The sequence below is a fragment of the Leptonotus elevatus genome, chromosome 11 (assembly GCF_054856555.1).
Source record: "Leptonotus elevatus isolate MCC_2025b chromosome 11, RoL_Lele_1.0, whole genome shotgun sequence".
In the NCBI taxonomy this organism is placed as follows: Eukaryota; Metazoa; Chordata; class Actinopteri; order Syngnathiformes; family Syngnathidae; genus Leptonotus; species Leptonotus elevatus.
The window spans coordinates 6,696,719-6,713,272 of NC_141249.1; the positions used below are offsets into that span (position 1 = coordinate 6,696,719).

General features: G+C 39.3%; 1 protein-coding gene across 4 annotated transcripts in view; it reads left to right on the forward strand.

The window, feature by feature from the left end:
- Positions 1–16,450, forward strand: part of csnk1g2b (casein kinase 1, gamma 2b) — a 33,684-nt gene extending 17,234 nt beyond the window's left edge. Inside the window, exons 3-12 of one of the 4 annotated variants that reach the window (XM_086088775.1) lie at positions 3,554–3,623; positions 7,122–7,270; positions 7,601–7,835; positions 8,542–8,627; positions 9,874–9,958; positions 10,035–10,183; positions 11,695–11,778; positions 12,908–13,009; positions 13,617–13,723; positions 15,318–16,450. In XM_086088775.1, the coding sequence (XP_085944901.1) occupies positions 3,554–3,623; positions 7,122–7,270; positions 7,601–7,835; positions 8,542–8,627; positions 9,874–9,958; positions 10,035–10,183; positions 11,695–11,778; positions 12,908–13,009; positions 13,617–13,723; positions 15,318–15,372 (1,122 nt within the window). In that variant the 3' untranslated portion in view covers positions 15,373–16,450. The remainder of the gene's footprint in view (positions 1–3,553; positions 3,624–7,121; positions 7,271–7,600; positions 7,836–8,541; positions 8,628–9,873; positions 9,959–10,034; positions 10,184–11,694; positions 11,779–12,907; positions 13,010–13,616; positions 13,724–15,317) is intronic. The other 3 variants (XM_086088776.1, XM_086088777.1, XM_086088778.1) reach the window with 3 other exon arrangements.
- Positions 16,451–16,554: the final 104 nt, after the last annotated feature.

Below are 16,554 nucleotides of genomic sequence, written 5' to 3' on the forward strand. Positions count from 1 at the left end.
ATTTAACGTCTAGTTACAAAGGTCAGTTCTGGTCTTTCTCTGCTGGGATTGTGCAAATATCAGATTTAGCTTGGAAGACATCATATGAAGAGATGATTGTTGATTTTCTATCCATACAAGTCTATGCGAGACGGCTGTGGTTAAAATCCTGAAAACGCTCCATAATCTCTGATGACATAATCGTGTATTTGTACCAACTTCAAGTGTTTGCTGTATGAGGGATCCTTTAAATGGTGTATAACGTGTCATGAAAAACATTATCCCTGAGCTGTTGGTACAAGCTTTTATCCTTCTCTAGCAATATTTGTTGGCATGAATATTATCAACAAATCAGTAAGCTTTTTAACTGCTTTAACAGCAGCCGGTGTTCGTTACTATTTTCTGTACAGGACTATTGCTGCACTTTTTTGATCCGACTTTGCTCCTAATCAAAGACAGTTGCAGCAAGAGTGGAGTGGTCTGTGCTTTTTTTTGTTTGTTTAGTTAATCACTTTTGTCAACTGTGTTATCCTTCCATTCAACCATGCTAGAAAACAGGAATGTGCCTGCCTGTGATCCAAAACCCATCATGTTAAGCACAGTGCCAGAACATGTTAGTGCCTCAGTGGATGTTTTAACATGGCCAAAAACACACACATGTATTTTGAACCAACCTGCTGTAGTGTGGAACAGCTGAGATGGAGAGGTTAGCGCAGCAGCGGGTCAGACAGGGAAGGACCCTTCTGGCCTGTTGGTCAGCTGCCCTGGACACAGACCAGCATTTTTGGTGAAAGGAATACTGCTCTCTTAAGTGACACACCATAGGGTAGCTAAACCATAGTGTATGTTCGTCAAAAGGGGATTCCATCAAATTGCATCAGTAACTAAAAATTACAATTCATTTAGCTAACTGTCAAGGATAAGTGGTTGATTAATACATCAATGTTTATCATAGCAGTCCCTAGACACGGCGCAAAAAAAAGGCCCAGTTGGGCCTCGTCAAAAATTGGAATGACATCAGAGCAATCTGGAAGTTTTGTTTCTGACATCATTACCACATAATTGCAGCTGTTTTGACTGAATCTAGTAATAACTCAACGATCACTAGTGAGCAACACATTTGTGCGGTAATGGTGGTGTGGCATTGTCAGTAACTTTCTAAGCATCCAGTCGCATTGATTTCACCATATTCTGCTCACAAACCTTAGTGTGTATATTTGTTTGCTAAGATATATGCCATCATGCATTATGGCTAGTCTATGTAGTCCTAAAATAAAATATCTGATTTTTTTCTACCCCCACAGAAGTCCCATTTTTGTTATTTTGTTTTTTATAACACATCATTTCAGTTGTAATTTATTTCTCGCTGTAAGCCCTTTGATATGCAAACATTGATTTGGTGAATTGTCACAAACGTAAACAATTTTTTTGAGAAGGATCAAGGTTACATGACAGGCAGCCCAGTTCTATTTGTCTTGAAATTATGTGTAGCTCTGCTATGTCAGAGCATGGCCCTCATTTCATTTCCTTTCATCCTGTGAGCAGATCACAAATGTGATATTTGCAAGTGCTGAGAAAAATCCTTGTCAAATGCAAAGTTGTTACATCAGACGTTCACAGCTTGGCTCTGGTCATTTACACAGCCATCGCTTAGTCCATCTGCTGGAAATAGAGATGACTCTTAAGTAGGCTACATAAAGCTGCCATAAGCCTCTGTTTCCCATTGTAAGCTGTTTTAAATGGTTCTACAGTGTAGTACCATCTGGTTTGACCCATCATTTATATATTTGTTGTATGTGTTCATAGGTGGTGGTGGGGAGGGGGGTGTTCACACTAGCTGAGCAGTTGCTTGCTTCGCCTCTCAGGCTGGTCACATGTCTTCATCCCACAGGCTCGCGCTCTTCTGCATTACTTGCTCTTCCTGCTCTGCTTACAGTTTCTGTTGTCCCTTTTGGGACACTTATGCATGGACAACGAGCCTGTGGATTTCTCTTGTTGCCAAGATGTGGGAGCAAGTGTGATTGACGTCTCTGAGATCAACCACTAATTTAGTTGATGTTTTTTTACTCCAGTGTGCTTTACACATATTGAAATATGTCTGTGACTGACACCTAATGCCCGTATATCACTGAGTGCCGCAGGCTTGCGAGTGTTGTTTTTTCAGCAGGCTTCGTTCAGTGTTGCAAAACGTTGCAAAGACGCTCATCAGACACTCTCAATTTAAACACGCTTTATACTCTCAAACTGTCTTTCTTGTCACAGAGAAATTTTTAAATGTATTTACTTTACTCAATTGCACGTCCAGTCGGTGCTTTTCCAATCATTTTATTAAACAAACTGTAAGCAAATACAGGAAGCACAAGCACATCCTTAGCATGCCTGCTTGTAGCCTCATCTGATGCCGTCACTGATCATGAGTGGCCAAAGTTTAGCCAACCAATTCTGCATTATCATTCGTTGTCATTCACACCACTCAACAGACACATTCAGTCAATAGCCAGATTGACATCAAACCTTATATTCATAATAGAATGAAACTAAAGAACCAAACGGAATTAAATCTAAATTGGAATAAAAAGGCGGAATCCACGGACAGTATATTCCTTTTGCCAATCCGAACAGATGTCATGTATTCAGTTCAATCAAAATAGCATATCACACACATTATTCCCTCCATATTCGTGTTTGTCCAATTGCCGTAACATGGTTTTGAAAGCCTCGCAGATCCTCATTGCTGTGTGTGAACTTGACAGCATTTGTAAATGCAGTATCGTCTTTGGCATTTTGTTGTCCTTGTCCAACCATTGCGCCGTCACTCTGAGCATACCATGGTAAAACTGATGTCCCACACTTTGTCTGTCAGAGAACGAACATGTGTAGTGACAACATTTTAGAATTCTGGTAAAGACATGTATGTACAACAGCGTCGAAAGTAATTGTAATCGATTTTTTAAGTAAAAGTATGGAATTTTGCCACAAAAAAAGCCCTCAAAGGTGTTGCCCGCGTCATTATCGGTTGGGTTTTGTTTTATCGGACCGGTGAATGTGACATAATCACACCCCCCCCCCCCCCCCCCCCCCCAATATCGGTCCAATAGTTATAATGCATCTAAAAAAAATTGTATGTTGGGTACCACAGTACTGGATTAACTGTGGCGCAGCTAGTGAAGTCTTAGAAAATGAGTTAATTTGAGTGTATTTGTTCTGTCGCTCATGTTTGTCTATAATGCCCATGTCATCTTGCTGGAGGGGTTAATCAGATTAAATTTTTAAGTTGTAAATCTGGAGCTAACTAAAGGCAATACTGTATGTGTGAGTAGGTTGTTTATAAGCCATGCCATCACAAAAGCCTGCTGTTCACCAGCTGGAGCTGCTCTTGATCCTCTCACAATGACAACTTTAAACGCAAAAGTTATTTTTTGCGATTAGAACATGTAAAACATTTTTTGATCAGTTATGCATGCAAATCACACGACTTGTATAGTGGCAATTTGCTTTAATTCAAGGTGAATTTTTTTTTGTTATGCTGTGCCATGTTTGATTCACAGCTTTTCTTTTTTCTTTTTCTTTGCAGGAGCCTATTAAGTCCAGGGCACCACAACTTCACTTGGAGTATAGGTTTTACAAACAGTTGGGAAATTCAGGTAAGAATTTTTTTTTCCCGATTACTGTCGGGAAATACAACACACAAGGGAGGCCATGTTGCCCCACAATGTTTTTTTCAAGAGACCATTATACACTGTGTGTCATTTATTTGATTGTTTGTTATCCTTTATGATTCAGTGAGCCTAACAAGTGCGTTTTGCGTCTTATTTATTGACATGTGCCAGTTTCCTTGGTTCTTCCTTGTACTGGAGCAAAAGTCCTGAAAGGGGTTGGGGCGCAAGGGCAGTCCTTGACTATTTATAGATGGCCCTCTACATGCTGTGTGGGCCATTATGGTGTGTTTACTCTGATAACTTCCTCAGTCGGTATCCTCTGCGTTTGTGATTGTGCCGCCAGCATAGATTACAGGGGAAACTCTCATTTATGCGTTGCTGATAATGCATGTCCCACTTTTCCTCGGGTGTACTGTACTCTTGTGCTAATATCATCACTGATTATGTTAATCTTAGATGATTAATAATGCCCACACACAAGTGACAGTTAGGATTTGTTCCTCGTTGTTAATGGTTAGCATTAGCATAAAGATTGTGAGTTGTAATCTTTTGTGAAAGAAATTGACAATATGCCACAATAGGCTTCAAGAACTGTCATGTCAGTTTTAATGCTGCAGTAGTGTGTGAGAGAACAACATTTTTAGTTGGTAGAGTGGCGCTGTTGAATCATTTGATATTAAACTTTCTCAATTAAGCCTACTTTTATCTAGGGACTAAGTAACTATGACACTGTATTTAGGGGATGTTCAATCTGTCAAGATATTTCCAACACGTTCTGCTGATATTCAACCTTTCTTCCGTTTTCAAATAGTTTCTCTTTGGCAGAGCAAATACCTCTTTTGTGGCCAACATGGTTTACAAGTTAGCGAGCGATAGCTTGTTGACATTTAAAACATGCCTGCAGCTTTGGCCTTATCGGATTTTGGTCATACTTTTGTTCCTGCCACACTTTCAACCTCCTCCTATAATATTAGCTTGCCTTAGCTAACTTGGGCACATCTACATTGTAAAATGTTGATTAATGTGCATTGTCCCTTTCAAATAAATACATTCAAATTCAAGGGCCTCTAGAAAATTCTGCATTTTACAGTCATTTAGAGCCAGTGATGCAGCTCTGGTGATTTAGTAACTTACCAATCAATTGTTCCTGCTTTGTTCAAAGTCTTAGAGGTCAAATTTTTTCTTGGCACTACATTAATTTTTGCAAGGAAAATTTGTGTTTATCTCTGTACTAACTGAAATGAGTACGTGTAAAAGGAGTTGGTCTATAATGATGTTGCCTTGATTCATTGTTATTGTTGATAGCATGCATACATGGATAAAGCAAAAATATGGCCTTCAAGCTTCTCTAAAATTAGCAATATCAGCTTAAAAGCTGCAAAATAGCATTCCTGTGTTTCTTTCATTTTGTCAGTCTAGCCTCAGCCCGAACAAGGCAGGCCATTTATCTTATTTCAATCCAGGGAGGACATCTCCTGAGCATTTGGCCTAATGGAAGTCACTTATCTTCATCCTTTTCCTCTCTCCATAGTCTAAATGTTTAATATGCATTCACTCCCTTCAACTCCTCGGCTCTCTGGCCATCTCCTCTTTTCCCAGTCCCTCTCATCGCTGACCCACAACTCTGACATTTCACTGTACAGCAACATTGTCTTCAGCTGCCATGATGCAGCCTGATAAGGCCTGCAGTAGATACAATAGGTTGAATTGTCTCCAGTTATGCCAATAGGGGCAGAGCACCACTGATGATTGATTGTTTTAGTTTCTTTGCAAATAAAATAATATTATGTCACAAGAATTTTTATTTTGATTATTTTTTGCCGCTTGTTTTGCTACTAAAATACAAAGTGTGTCCTGTTAAATAGTCTCTCATGTGAGAATCGTACTGCAGTTTGTTTTACTCTTCATGAAATCTTGATAAGGTGGAGACTGGAGAGACTTTTTCCCCCATTACTTTTATGACGCTAAAAAGCCATTGCTCTTGGCGATAGAATGTTACTGTAGAATGTGGTAGACAGCCATCTAACTGCTCATATTCAGCATGTTCATTTACTGATTTTCCTTTGTGATGACTATGCTTTGAATGCCCTCTAGGTTTGGCCAAGCTTTCATGAGTCAGCCTCCCACTGACCTCTTATGTCATGGCCTTCATTACCTGTAAAGTGCAGTAGTAATGGGGATCACTTTTCTGGTGTGTCTTAATGCAATGTATTTTATGGGACTGACTATTATGTAATTTCTTCAAACAGAAATGATGGCAAGTTTTTGAAAACAAAAAATTTCTGTGTTAATGCTCAAGTACCACTCACGATGATGAGTATACTGTTGCTTGTCCTGCATAGTGTATGTTTACTGTGCTTCATTCTTTTATTCAAGCAAACGAGACCTATTCGGTTTTTCTCTACTAAAATCAGCAATGGGACTACACTCTTGTCTGTGATAGTGACGGCTTTGACACCGACTGTTTTTACATCTGTTTTATATCCCTCTCACATTGCATTGAGATTGATTTCCACAAAGGGCTCAGTTCAGTTCATCTTGGACTGGTAAACCCCAATCTGTCTTGTCTGCCATGAGGTGTCTAGTTGGATCGCAATAACCACTTCAAGAAAGCACAGCACAATGTAACCAGCAAAAAAAGAAAGAAAAGAAGTTAAACTAAAAACAAAGAAAAATACCCTCAAGTTGTTGCACAAAATCTGACATTATCTGCTGGTCATTTCACAGGAGGCAATGTGTCTAGATATTATTCTCTTCCCCCTCACGACTTGTGACAAAAATTTGTTACGCTAAATATTAAGTGCTCCATTAAACAAAAGTCACCCGAACCGCAGTGTTTGTTGGAAACGGGGCTTGGCAATCTCATACAACACATCCACACTGGTTAATCATTTATGCAATATCTCGCGGTTTGTGCGTGTTTGTTACATAGAGGCTACAACGACCCATATTACCGTCGGCCTTGACTACCCAGAAAAGGAGCATAGGAGCATTTGACTTATTTTCTAAAGCGGCCTCTGAGTGTATTGTCATAATAGCATTATACACGTCATTACAAAATGGGGTGTGGTGGTGTCAAGTACCAAATTCATCAGCGCTTCAGCTAGTGATATGTGCTTGACCTCCATTGAAGTTTTACACTTTCCCTTTACTCCAGTCAGCCACGCCTTTTCCTGACAGACCTGTAGAAGGAAGCTAACTAGTGTTATTTATTATTGCTAAGTTTATACTTTTTCTTATCGGCAACTGCACAAATAGGTTCTTTGCATCTTCATCAAGTTAAAGTTGATGATGTAAAGAGGGATGTTTGTGCCTTTATTTTTTATAGATGACACACAGTTTGAAAAAGTCACAGATTGATTGTTTATTTGAATGGTGTCCAAACTAAAAACATATATTTTTCAATTGTCATTTTAATGAGGGTGAAAGATTTTCTCCAAGCTTCTTTAAAATGAAATGCATTATTTGTGCATCTTTCCACAGAGGGAATTCCACAGGTGTACTACTTTGGTCCTTGTGGGAAATACAACGCTATGGTGTTGGAGTTGCTTGGACCCAGTCTAGAGGACCTGTTCGACCTTTGTGACCGCACCTTCTCCCTCAAGACCGTCCTGATGATAGCCATACAGCTGGTAAGGCTGAACTTTCTGGCACATGAACAATGTTTGCATACAAACATCATCAATTTTGTCCACCCGTGTATATCATATTTTAAGCACTATAATAACAATATAAATACCGTATTGGTGGCATGATGACACCTTTAATTAACTCCTATGAAGGAAGCATTAATCTTAGCACAATAATGAGATGGCAAAGTAAACGTTTTAACTACAGAAGCTGAAAGAAAAAAAAGGTTGAGTAAAATAAGTCCTTACACAGTGTCAGCATTAAAAACAAACAGGGAAAGTCAGGGACTGAAGTTTTTTAACCACTTTCTCATCTATTGGCATCTCATCTAGATAACGCGGATGGAGTATGTCCACACAAAGAGTCTGATATATAGAGATGTGAAGCCGGAAAACTTCTTAGTTGGGCGACCAGGAAGCAAACGACAGCACACCATTCACATCATCGATTTTGGTCTGGCCAAAGAGTACATAGACCCCGAGACCAAAAAACACATCCCATACCGGGAGCACAAGAGTCTGACTGGAACGGCACGCTACATGAGCATCAACACACACTTGGGAAAAGGTGAGTGAGAATATCATCTTTGTTCTCTTTTAAACCTAAATATCTGTTCTTTAAAGTATCCACAAATTAGTTTGGGACTATGGCTTAACCCTTTTTAATTAAATTAGATAATGAAATTACTGTATTTTTCAGACAGTAAAGAGAGTCGTACCAGTCAAAAAATACATCATGCTAAAAAAAAGAGCTTACGGCGTCAAGGCAAGAAAGGAAATAAAGCACGTTTCAAGCACAAGCTGCTGATTGCTATATAATATAGGCAGCGTTATGAAATTAATGGGAGGGGGGGGGGGGTGCACTCTGCCTTTTTGAACACACACACTTTCACAGTGGTGTTAGGGCATCCGAGGGAATTTCTGAACATACGTTGATGGCAGCGAACGAGATCTGGTTGGACAAAACTTATGCTTTTAACTACGGATTTTTGTTTCCTCAACTAGAATCCCGCGTTGCATTGTGACCAAAGGTAGAATCTTTGTCTCTTATTGCGCCTTTTGCTACTGTAAATAGTAAATCCTTGTTGTAGTGTATGCTAACCCAAGTTTCCATGTTTTCCTTCCAAGTACTCACTCCACGCATATATTTAACTGATTAGTCCCCCTCTTAAACTGATGGATGGCTCATCACTGGCCCATGGGCATCACTGTCGTGAGTTAATGAAAACCTATTGCATAATGGTACGCCATTTTCTTCCTGTTGTCATTTTCAGAGCAAAGTAGGCGGGACGATTTGGAGGCCTTGGGTCACATGTTCATGTACTTCCTTCGAGGTAGTCTCCCTTGGCAGGGCTTAAAGGTATAGTACTGCATTGTTTCCTACGCACCAGAGATTTTACTTTTTCCTGCACTCCCCAATGCAGTCTCTCGCATCTTTTATTGAGATGACATTGGGAAAACAACTCCATCCTCTCACACAGGAGACATTTCAAGGTCTCCCCTTGTGTTATTTTTGGAGCCTGAAACCTAAGAAAGGACAACAAAGTCTCAGTGTCAAGTCTCACTTGTATGTGGTTTTTATGCCTTGAATTGTAAAAAATACTTTGGAAGAAATTGACTTGTGTTTTAGAGTGGTTACTGTTAGAACAGGTAATAACAAGAATCTACTCCGAAATTGCTGTCTAATGATGGATTTCTCACAAGGTATGATCCAAATGGTCTCTCTTGCAAATAATAAGAGTAGAGTGGGACATCTGAGCATTTGTTATGTGGGAGGAAGCCTGTTGTTGATGAATGTGAGGGATGGATGACTGCGGGGGAGGTTGCGCGGCTCGGGCCAAGCCAAGTTTTCATCAATATGTAACATGGCAGCAAGCATAAATTACAATGACAGGGTATAGTGACCAGTTCTGGAATTGCAGTATCGACACACTCGCCTTGCCTTGGTAGCAATTAATTGGCTGATGATAGACGAAAAAATGATTTCTACAGAAGAAACCTGATCTCTTCATTTTGATTTCTCATTAAGAACATACCCCTGCTATATTTATAGGTCGTCTAGTCAGGTTTTCATTTTTTGCTTTGTTTTCTTCCCTCATTAATTTTAATACATAGTTTGTCTTGTAAATGTGGATCACGACAACCTACAACCATGTGACATACCATGTAATAGAACTTTGGAGGCGGTCATCCATTACTTGCAATTTGTAGCGCTCTGTCTCTATGCTCTACTTAATGTTTCAGCCATTATCACAAAGATGTCTGTCTGTAAACATTTATTCTGCAAAAAAAAAACGGGAATGTTTGTTTACATTTGAAATGCTAAATTAGGTTGTTCTCCTAAAATTTAATGTTGCAATCCAATGTTTTAGACAATATTGGTAAAAACAATACCTGAGGCTTTTAAACAAACATTGTGGAGTACTATATTTTTGATTATCGTAGTTTTCGTCTGTCTATTGTAGGACTAAAAGAACACTGAATGAAAACTTGAAAAATAATCCAGTGTACAGACACAATAACATTTTTTTTCACAATGTCTTCTGTTATGGACCATACCAATTTTCAGCTTGATATTTATGCATCTTTTTTATTTCCTTTTCCAGGCGGAAACTTTGAAGGAGCGGTATCAAAAAATTGGGGACACCAAACGAGCGACCCCGATCGAAGTGCTTTGTGAAAGCTTCCCCGGTCAGTGCAATCAACCTTTTGGAGTATATTAATGTCGCTGTCTGTCTTTTGAGGCTAACTCCTTCTTTCGATACAGAAGAGATGGCCACCTACCTGCGATATGTGAGGAGGCTTGACTTCTTTGAGAAGCCCGACTACGACTACTTGCGGAAGCTCTTCACTGATCTGTTTGACAGAAACGGCTATGTCTTTGACTATGAATATGACTGGGTTGGCAAATCCCTGGTGAGTGGCCACTAGTGTAGAAATAAAGCATTGTATTGAGCTGCATTGGTTTTTTGTAGTCTAACTAATAGGGCTGAATGATTATAGGGAAAAATGATGATCACGATTGAGATTGAAATCACAATATTTAAAATGATTATTCATTGATTTTAAAACTTGATCTTTTTTCAACTGCTAAAACTCAACCACTTAAAACTATGATCATAGCCTTACAGCCATTCATCCCTTCACGCTGAACGCTTTATTCTTGAACACTATTCTTTTTGTCAAGTATAACTTAACCTTGTAAATATATTAAATTCAAGCCTCTAGCATTTTCATTCTTCATTTTCAAACTTAAGCATTACATTACCACCTTTATCATATTTATTTTATGTTATTTTCACAAGTCTGGTGACTAGTGGGCTAACCTGGGACCTCAGGGATTATATTTTGTGCTGTGTCATGTGGAAATGTGTATTGGTATGCCCAAAAAAAAAAATCCTTTGATATTTGTATCCTTGAAATTTGAAGAAAGGAAAATGTGTGACTCCTTGAAAACTCATCTTTAAATTTGACTTAAATGACAGTGGGTAATTAAATTACTAAAAAGTAAAATAAGAATACTGTATACTAAAATAGAAATTGAAAATAATTACTGGGTGTTCCTGTGCATTTTGGCCTCTTAGGGGCAGTGTTGTGTCGTGCACACCAGAGCCGTTGATAGAGAGAGTTTGGCCAACTCAGCAGGGTAACAAGATGGCTTCCATATGTCATGTGACCAGCAGTTGACCAATCACAACGTAGTACTCTACACCATCTTGTTTACTCTAACGGCTCTGGTGCATCCATGGTGTACTGTACACACTTACAATGAGAAGAGAAGAAAGTTGCGGTTGAATTTTATTAAAAACTAGTTTTTCACGAATTGGGAAGAATTTGTGCCTTTGAGTAGTGTTATATTACCTGTGGGTATGCGTTTCCACAGCATTTGTTTGTGAATATTCGTTATTTGAAGGACTAACACTCCCGAAGTCTATGCGAACTTCCCGTTAGAAATTTGAATGGGATCTTCCATACACTTTACAATTAGCGCTTTAGCAATGTTTTAAAAAAGGAATCATATTTTGTATTTAAAATGGGGGGTATGTTAGTGTTCTTGTTGTGTGTTTAGTTTTACAGTTAACTCCAACTGGAGTGTCTTTAAATAGCTTAAAGGACGTTTAGGGACGGCAGAATCACATTGATTAGCTCGGGGCTTGATACAAACAACATGGTGCATTCAGGTACTTTCACAACATAGGAACCTTATGAACGCACCTCACTGTTCTACACATTAATGTTTTTTCTTCCATTATTACATTTTAAAGATGAGAGAGAAGCCAAAATCGAAATCATGATAACATTTCGATTAATCGTCCAGCCGTACTAACTAACCTGTATAATAATATACCTGTATATTTTCCTACCTTTGTTATTCTGTGCTCCATTTTCAACTATTTCAGATATTCTCCATTTTGTGTTTGTTTCAGCCCACACCAATAGGCCCCATCCCCAGTGACGCTCCCCTGCAGCCCAGCAGCAGGGACAAAGCACAACAGCAGACCAAAAACCAGGTGAGGTCATTAGCAGTGTTACATAACCAACACACACGCTTGCCAATCCACCAGTCGACTGACTGACCAACCAACCCAGTCATTCAAGTTCCTCTGCCTGATTGTTCTTGCTGTATCCAACTGTAAGCAACTTCCTTGAGAAAATGGCTGCCGCTCATTTCCACTTGTTCACCACACATTATATGCAGTGATGTTAACGAGTGAGTCATTTGTTCCAAGTCTCCGCCAAGACGGTATGCATTTACTTGCACAGTCATGAGTTGAATTTTGCTGCACTAGCTGTCAACCAAATCACTGTTTCGGTGTTGAATTTATTTCTTATACCATGCCGCTCTAAGCTCCGATCATTGCATGCCTGAGTTGAAAACGCAGACTGCATTGTTCATACCAGTACTGAACAGTACATGCGTAGTGTGTGACCAAGTTTGGATTGTTTTCCCCCATTTTACCACTTGCCTTGTTAGTGAAATATTATTCATTTAGAATGATTGTTACACAAAAAATTATTCTGATAGACACAGATATGCAATTCGACATAGTGAGTCCAAGTCATTGTTTCCATGAAGGACGCACAGTGTTGACGATTTTACGGTTGTTTTCTTACTGTCAATCGCATCCTCTTTTATTGCTCTCGAGGGAACATTGTGACCTCTCACGCACTAGCATGCACACTGCCCATGACTGTAAACATCCTGTACAATACAGCATCAAAATAGGCAAAATTGTTCAACTGTACAAATTGACAGAACAACCTGATGGTGCATAGCTGTGTCTATTGAATATTCACTGGCTAGTAAGTTTGATCAAGGCTGTTTTTCTTTTACTCCTGCATGACGTTGTAAGTGTGTTGATCTGTGCTTCATATAAATTTTGCTTCCCTCTTCTCCTCTATTTAACATAGTTTGTCTTAACAAGCCTGCTTCTGCTTGGGAGATGTCTTCTGTAATTGTTTTGTTTCTTTTTGTTTTTCTTTCTGTTGTTTTCACTCACCTACCCCACTTCTTCCTTGTTCCCTTCTCTCCCTCACAACTCTACCCTCACCCCACTCCCACCATATTGATCCCCTCACCTCCTTGCCCCCCCTTTCACCACCACCTGCGTCTTCAACCTTTTTTGCTAATGCATCAAGTCGCCTGAGCCAAAAGGAAGTGAGTCTCAGCCCACTCCCGTGACCAATAAGGAGACTTTGGGGTCGCACCTTACAGCTGAGCGGCTGGGGGGCTCTGTCCAGGTACTGCTGCTACTGCTGCTGCTTGGATGGCTAGTGCATGAAGCTGTATGGTTATGTGCGTGCTGTCATCCCTTCACACACGTCACGCTGCCTGTGCTCTGTGTGTACGTTCAGCTGTCTGAATCCCTGTGCGTCCGTTCTGTTTGCTCTCACTGCAGCAATTGCTTCATCTGCTAATTGCCTGTTAACGTGAGGGGCCGCGCAAAGATGACATCTAGCAGCAACTATCATGACATGATGATTTGGTTAGCTAAATGCAGGAGCTTTCTATACATGTATGATAATAAATCACCACAATTTCAAATTCCATTGCCATTTCCCATATTTGCTTGGTATTTGGTAGAGCTCCTGAAATCAGAAAGCCTCAATTGTTAATGCTGCAACTCAATTATGCCACCCAGTGTTCGGTCAGTAGTACTGCAGCTTTTACGCTTCTATGAAGTTGCTTTAGTTGGAGCACTCCCAAGTTACTGCACAATTTGATCTGCTCAAAGATGGCTGCCAAATAGATATGAATATGGACCTTTGAATTGTCACCCTGCAGCCAGCGGGCTCTGGGTGGGAGTGACTGTTTTTTGAGCTCTCTGGTCTCTGTTTGCTCATGCAGGTGATGAGCTCAACAAATGGTGAGCTGAACACTGATGATCCCACAGCTGGACACTCCAATGCTCCCATCACTGCTCCCACCGAGGTTGAAGTGGCCGACGAAACCAAGTAAGAGACCGCAAGTGGTTGTCTTTTACAAAAATCTGTTGTCTGCTGTCATATAAATGTTGTATTATATAAAGTGGACCCACTCTGTGGAATCAATATTATGAAGAAAAAAAAAGTAACTTTTTTTTTTTTTCATGGAAGGCGCTATTGGAGGTTGAGCCCTCTTTTTTCCCCCAAATTTTTTGGGGGTGGTTTAAATCGGCTGTATTGTGAAATTGTTCCATACGGGCTGTCAGAGCTGACCAAATACATGTTTGCTAGTGCTAATAATTAAAGTCTTGATTCTACAGATATTCTGATACTGAGCCATGGACACTGATGTTAGCATATCAGTCCAGTTTATTTTACTATTAAGGGGCCAGGTCCAAAATAGCAACACTACCCATACTTGAAATACATGAGAGGAAATGATTATGAAAATGTCATGTCGCGATTGTAGTAGGGTTGGGCGGTATTGCCAAAAAATAAAATCTTGATATATATTTTTTTAAGTCATTCGGGACGATTACGATGTTAATCTATTTTAATGTAATCAACCCAACAATTTATTCAAAAATAATTCATGTGCAAAATGTTCAGACAACAATAATGTACAGTATACTGATTGTAAATCAGTTTTAGCATAAACCTAATATTCATAGTTTGCACTTAAATGCCACAATTAAGTAGTTGGTAGCTATTTTAAATATGTCTTGTAAACCACCCATCCAACATTCTGCCAACTGTAAAAAAGTACAAGTCAAAATAACATTTGGATGTAACAGAACATAAAAACAACAGCTTTTAGTAATCCAGAAGACAAAACTCAATTTCAACGATTCATTTTTTTTAAAATGATTAATCAAATTGATTTGATTTATTGCCCAGCTGCCATGTTTTTTCCACAAATTAAAACAAATCACAAATACAGGCACCAATGTACAGTGTAAGAATCTTACCAAGTTTAGAGTTGTAGAATTTACACGACACAAGTGGGAGGATAATAATTACAAGTAATATGAGACATTATATGGGAAAACATGTACATTTGTGCTGCTTCTGTCAACATACGATTTTTAAGATGACGAAATGTGCAAGTGTGAATTTGACTCACTTTATCAACATGATGTTTAAGTGAGATTTCTATCTAACCTGGTTTAGCCTGTGCAAGCACTGACCTCGTAAGCATGCCAATTTTTAACATGATGTGAAATAACACGCACACACAATAATATTTCTCAACCAAAATGAGTCTCCTTCCCCAACAGAGAAATCTGTTGTAATACCAAGATTGACCTCTGGGAGACAGCATGGAGCCACATGGAAAATACAATAGCAAAAAGGCAGAGAAAGAAAGTAGTAAAAGATGAAGCAAAATAGACGTTAGGTTAACTGTTGATTGGTCTGGTACAATTAGATAGACATTGCAGTTGGAAATTCTCCTCTCACTCAAAATCATTTGCTCCTCTTTTTCCTGATTGGTTATTGTTCCGGTTTGTGTCAATTTCCCAACTATTGATATGTGTGTACCCCACTTTAGTTAAATTAGCCAGCTATTGAATGTACAAAAATGTATGTTTTGTTTTGAACCAAATGTCTCTTGGTTGTCCCCCAGGTGCTGTTGTTTCTTCAAAAGGAGAAAGAGGAAAGCCCTCCAGAGGCACAAGTGAAGGAAGCGATTGGAGAGAACTTGAAACCTTGTTGTCACTGTCAAGTTTTAAATGGAAGCAACTACACAGACCCCTCCCTGTCCTTTTCTCTGCCCAGCTTTCCCCTCATCTCTTTACCCCCCTCACTTGGCTTCCTCCTCCCCCTCCACTTTCCTCCCGATGTCCCTGCCCATGCTTCTATCTTTCTTGTTCTCAGTGCTCTCTGGCTGCTGATGTGCTAAAGGAACGTTGCAGTCATACTGACTCACAACAGACTCTGATTCCTTTATCAGCAGAAAAGAAAAACTTACCTGCATTGCAAGGAGAGGGGTGGGGGCTTGAGAAAAAGTTTTAAAAAGCTGTAACAATGAAACTGTGGCGTGAATATGAAAAAAGATACTGTTTGAAACAGTTGTTGTATTCTAGATTCCATAAAAGAAGGTGTGTTGTTCCAACAGTGAGCTGTTGATCAGGGGGAACCATCAGAATTCTGCTCCTTTTGAAATTGTTTATTGCTTTCCTTTTCTTCCTTTGGTGTGCGTTTTGGGATCAAAGTAAAAAGGAAAGGTGGAAATATGTTAAATCTGAGAGACGCAGGAATCTTTTCATCTATAACAGAATTTGGAGGATTTTTATGTATTTTTTCCCCCTTTTTTGTAATGGAATCCTCAGTTTTCAAAGTCAAATACCTGATTTGAAGACTTATTTTTATGTTGTAGTGTTCTGGAGTTCCATTTTTTCCTTCCTCTGGCTTTCTTTTTTTGTCTGTCAACGTGGACTTTGTAGCACAGTCACTGGCCTCAGGTACTGTGGAAGATTGAGAGAAACAGATATTAAGCTCTCTTACTATTATTGCACTTTTGGAAAAAACAGAAAACAATTACAGTGGAAACTTTAGGTTTGGAATTAACAATTACGAAAACAAAACTTAATAAAGACTGATCTAGGAAGAGTCCTTCACGACGCTTATATCTGAGTTATGGCAGAAAATGTGGATTTACATGGGGGAAGATGTCTTTCAATTTTTATTTCTTACATCAGAATAATTTACCAGGAAATCATAGTTTGTGCCTTTCTAAGTAAAATGTTTAAAGCTCAACGAGTGTCCCGCCATGACGTTTATCAAATCTCTCCCAAATGTTTACAGCATTACTGTGTCAAATGTGTGGATGGATGCATGTGTGCTTGCGTGCACAGACTTGG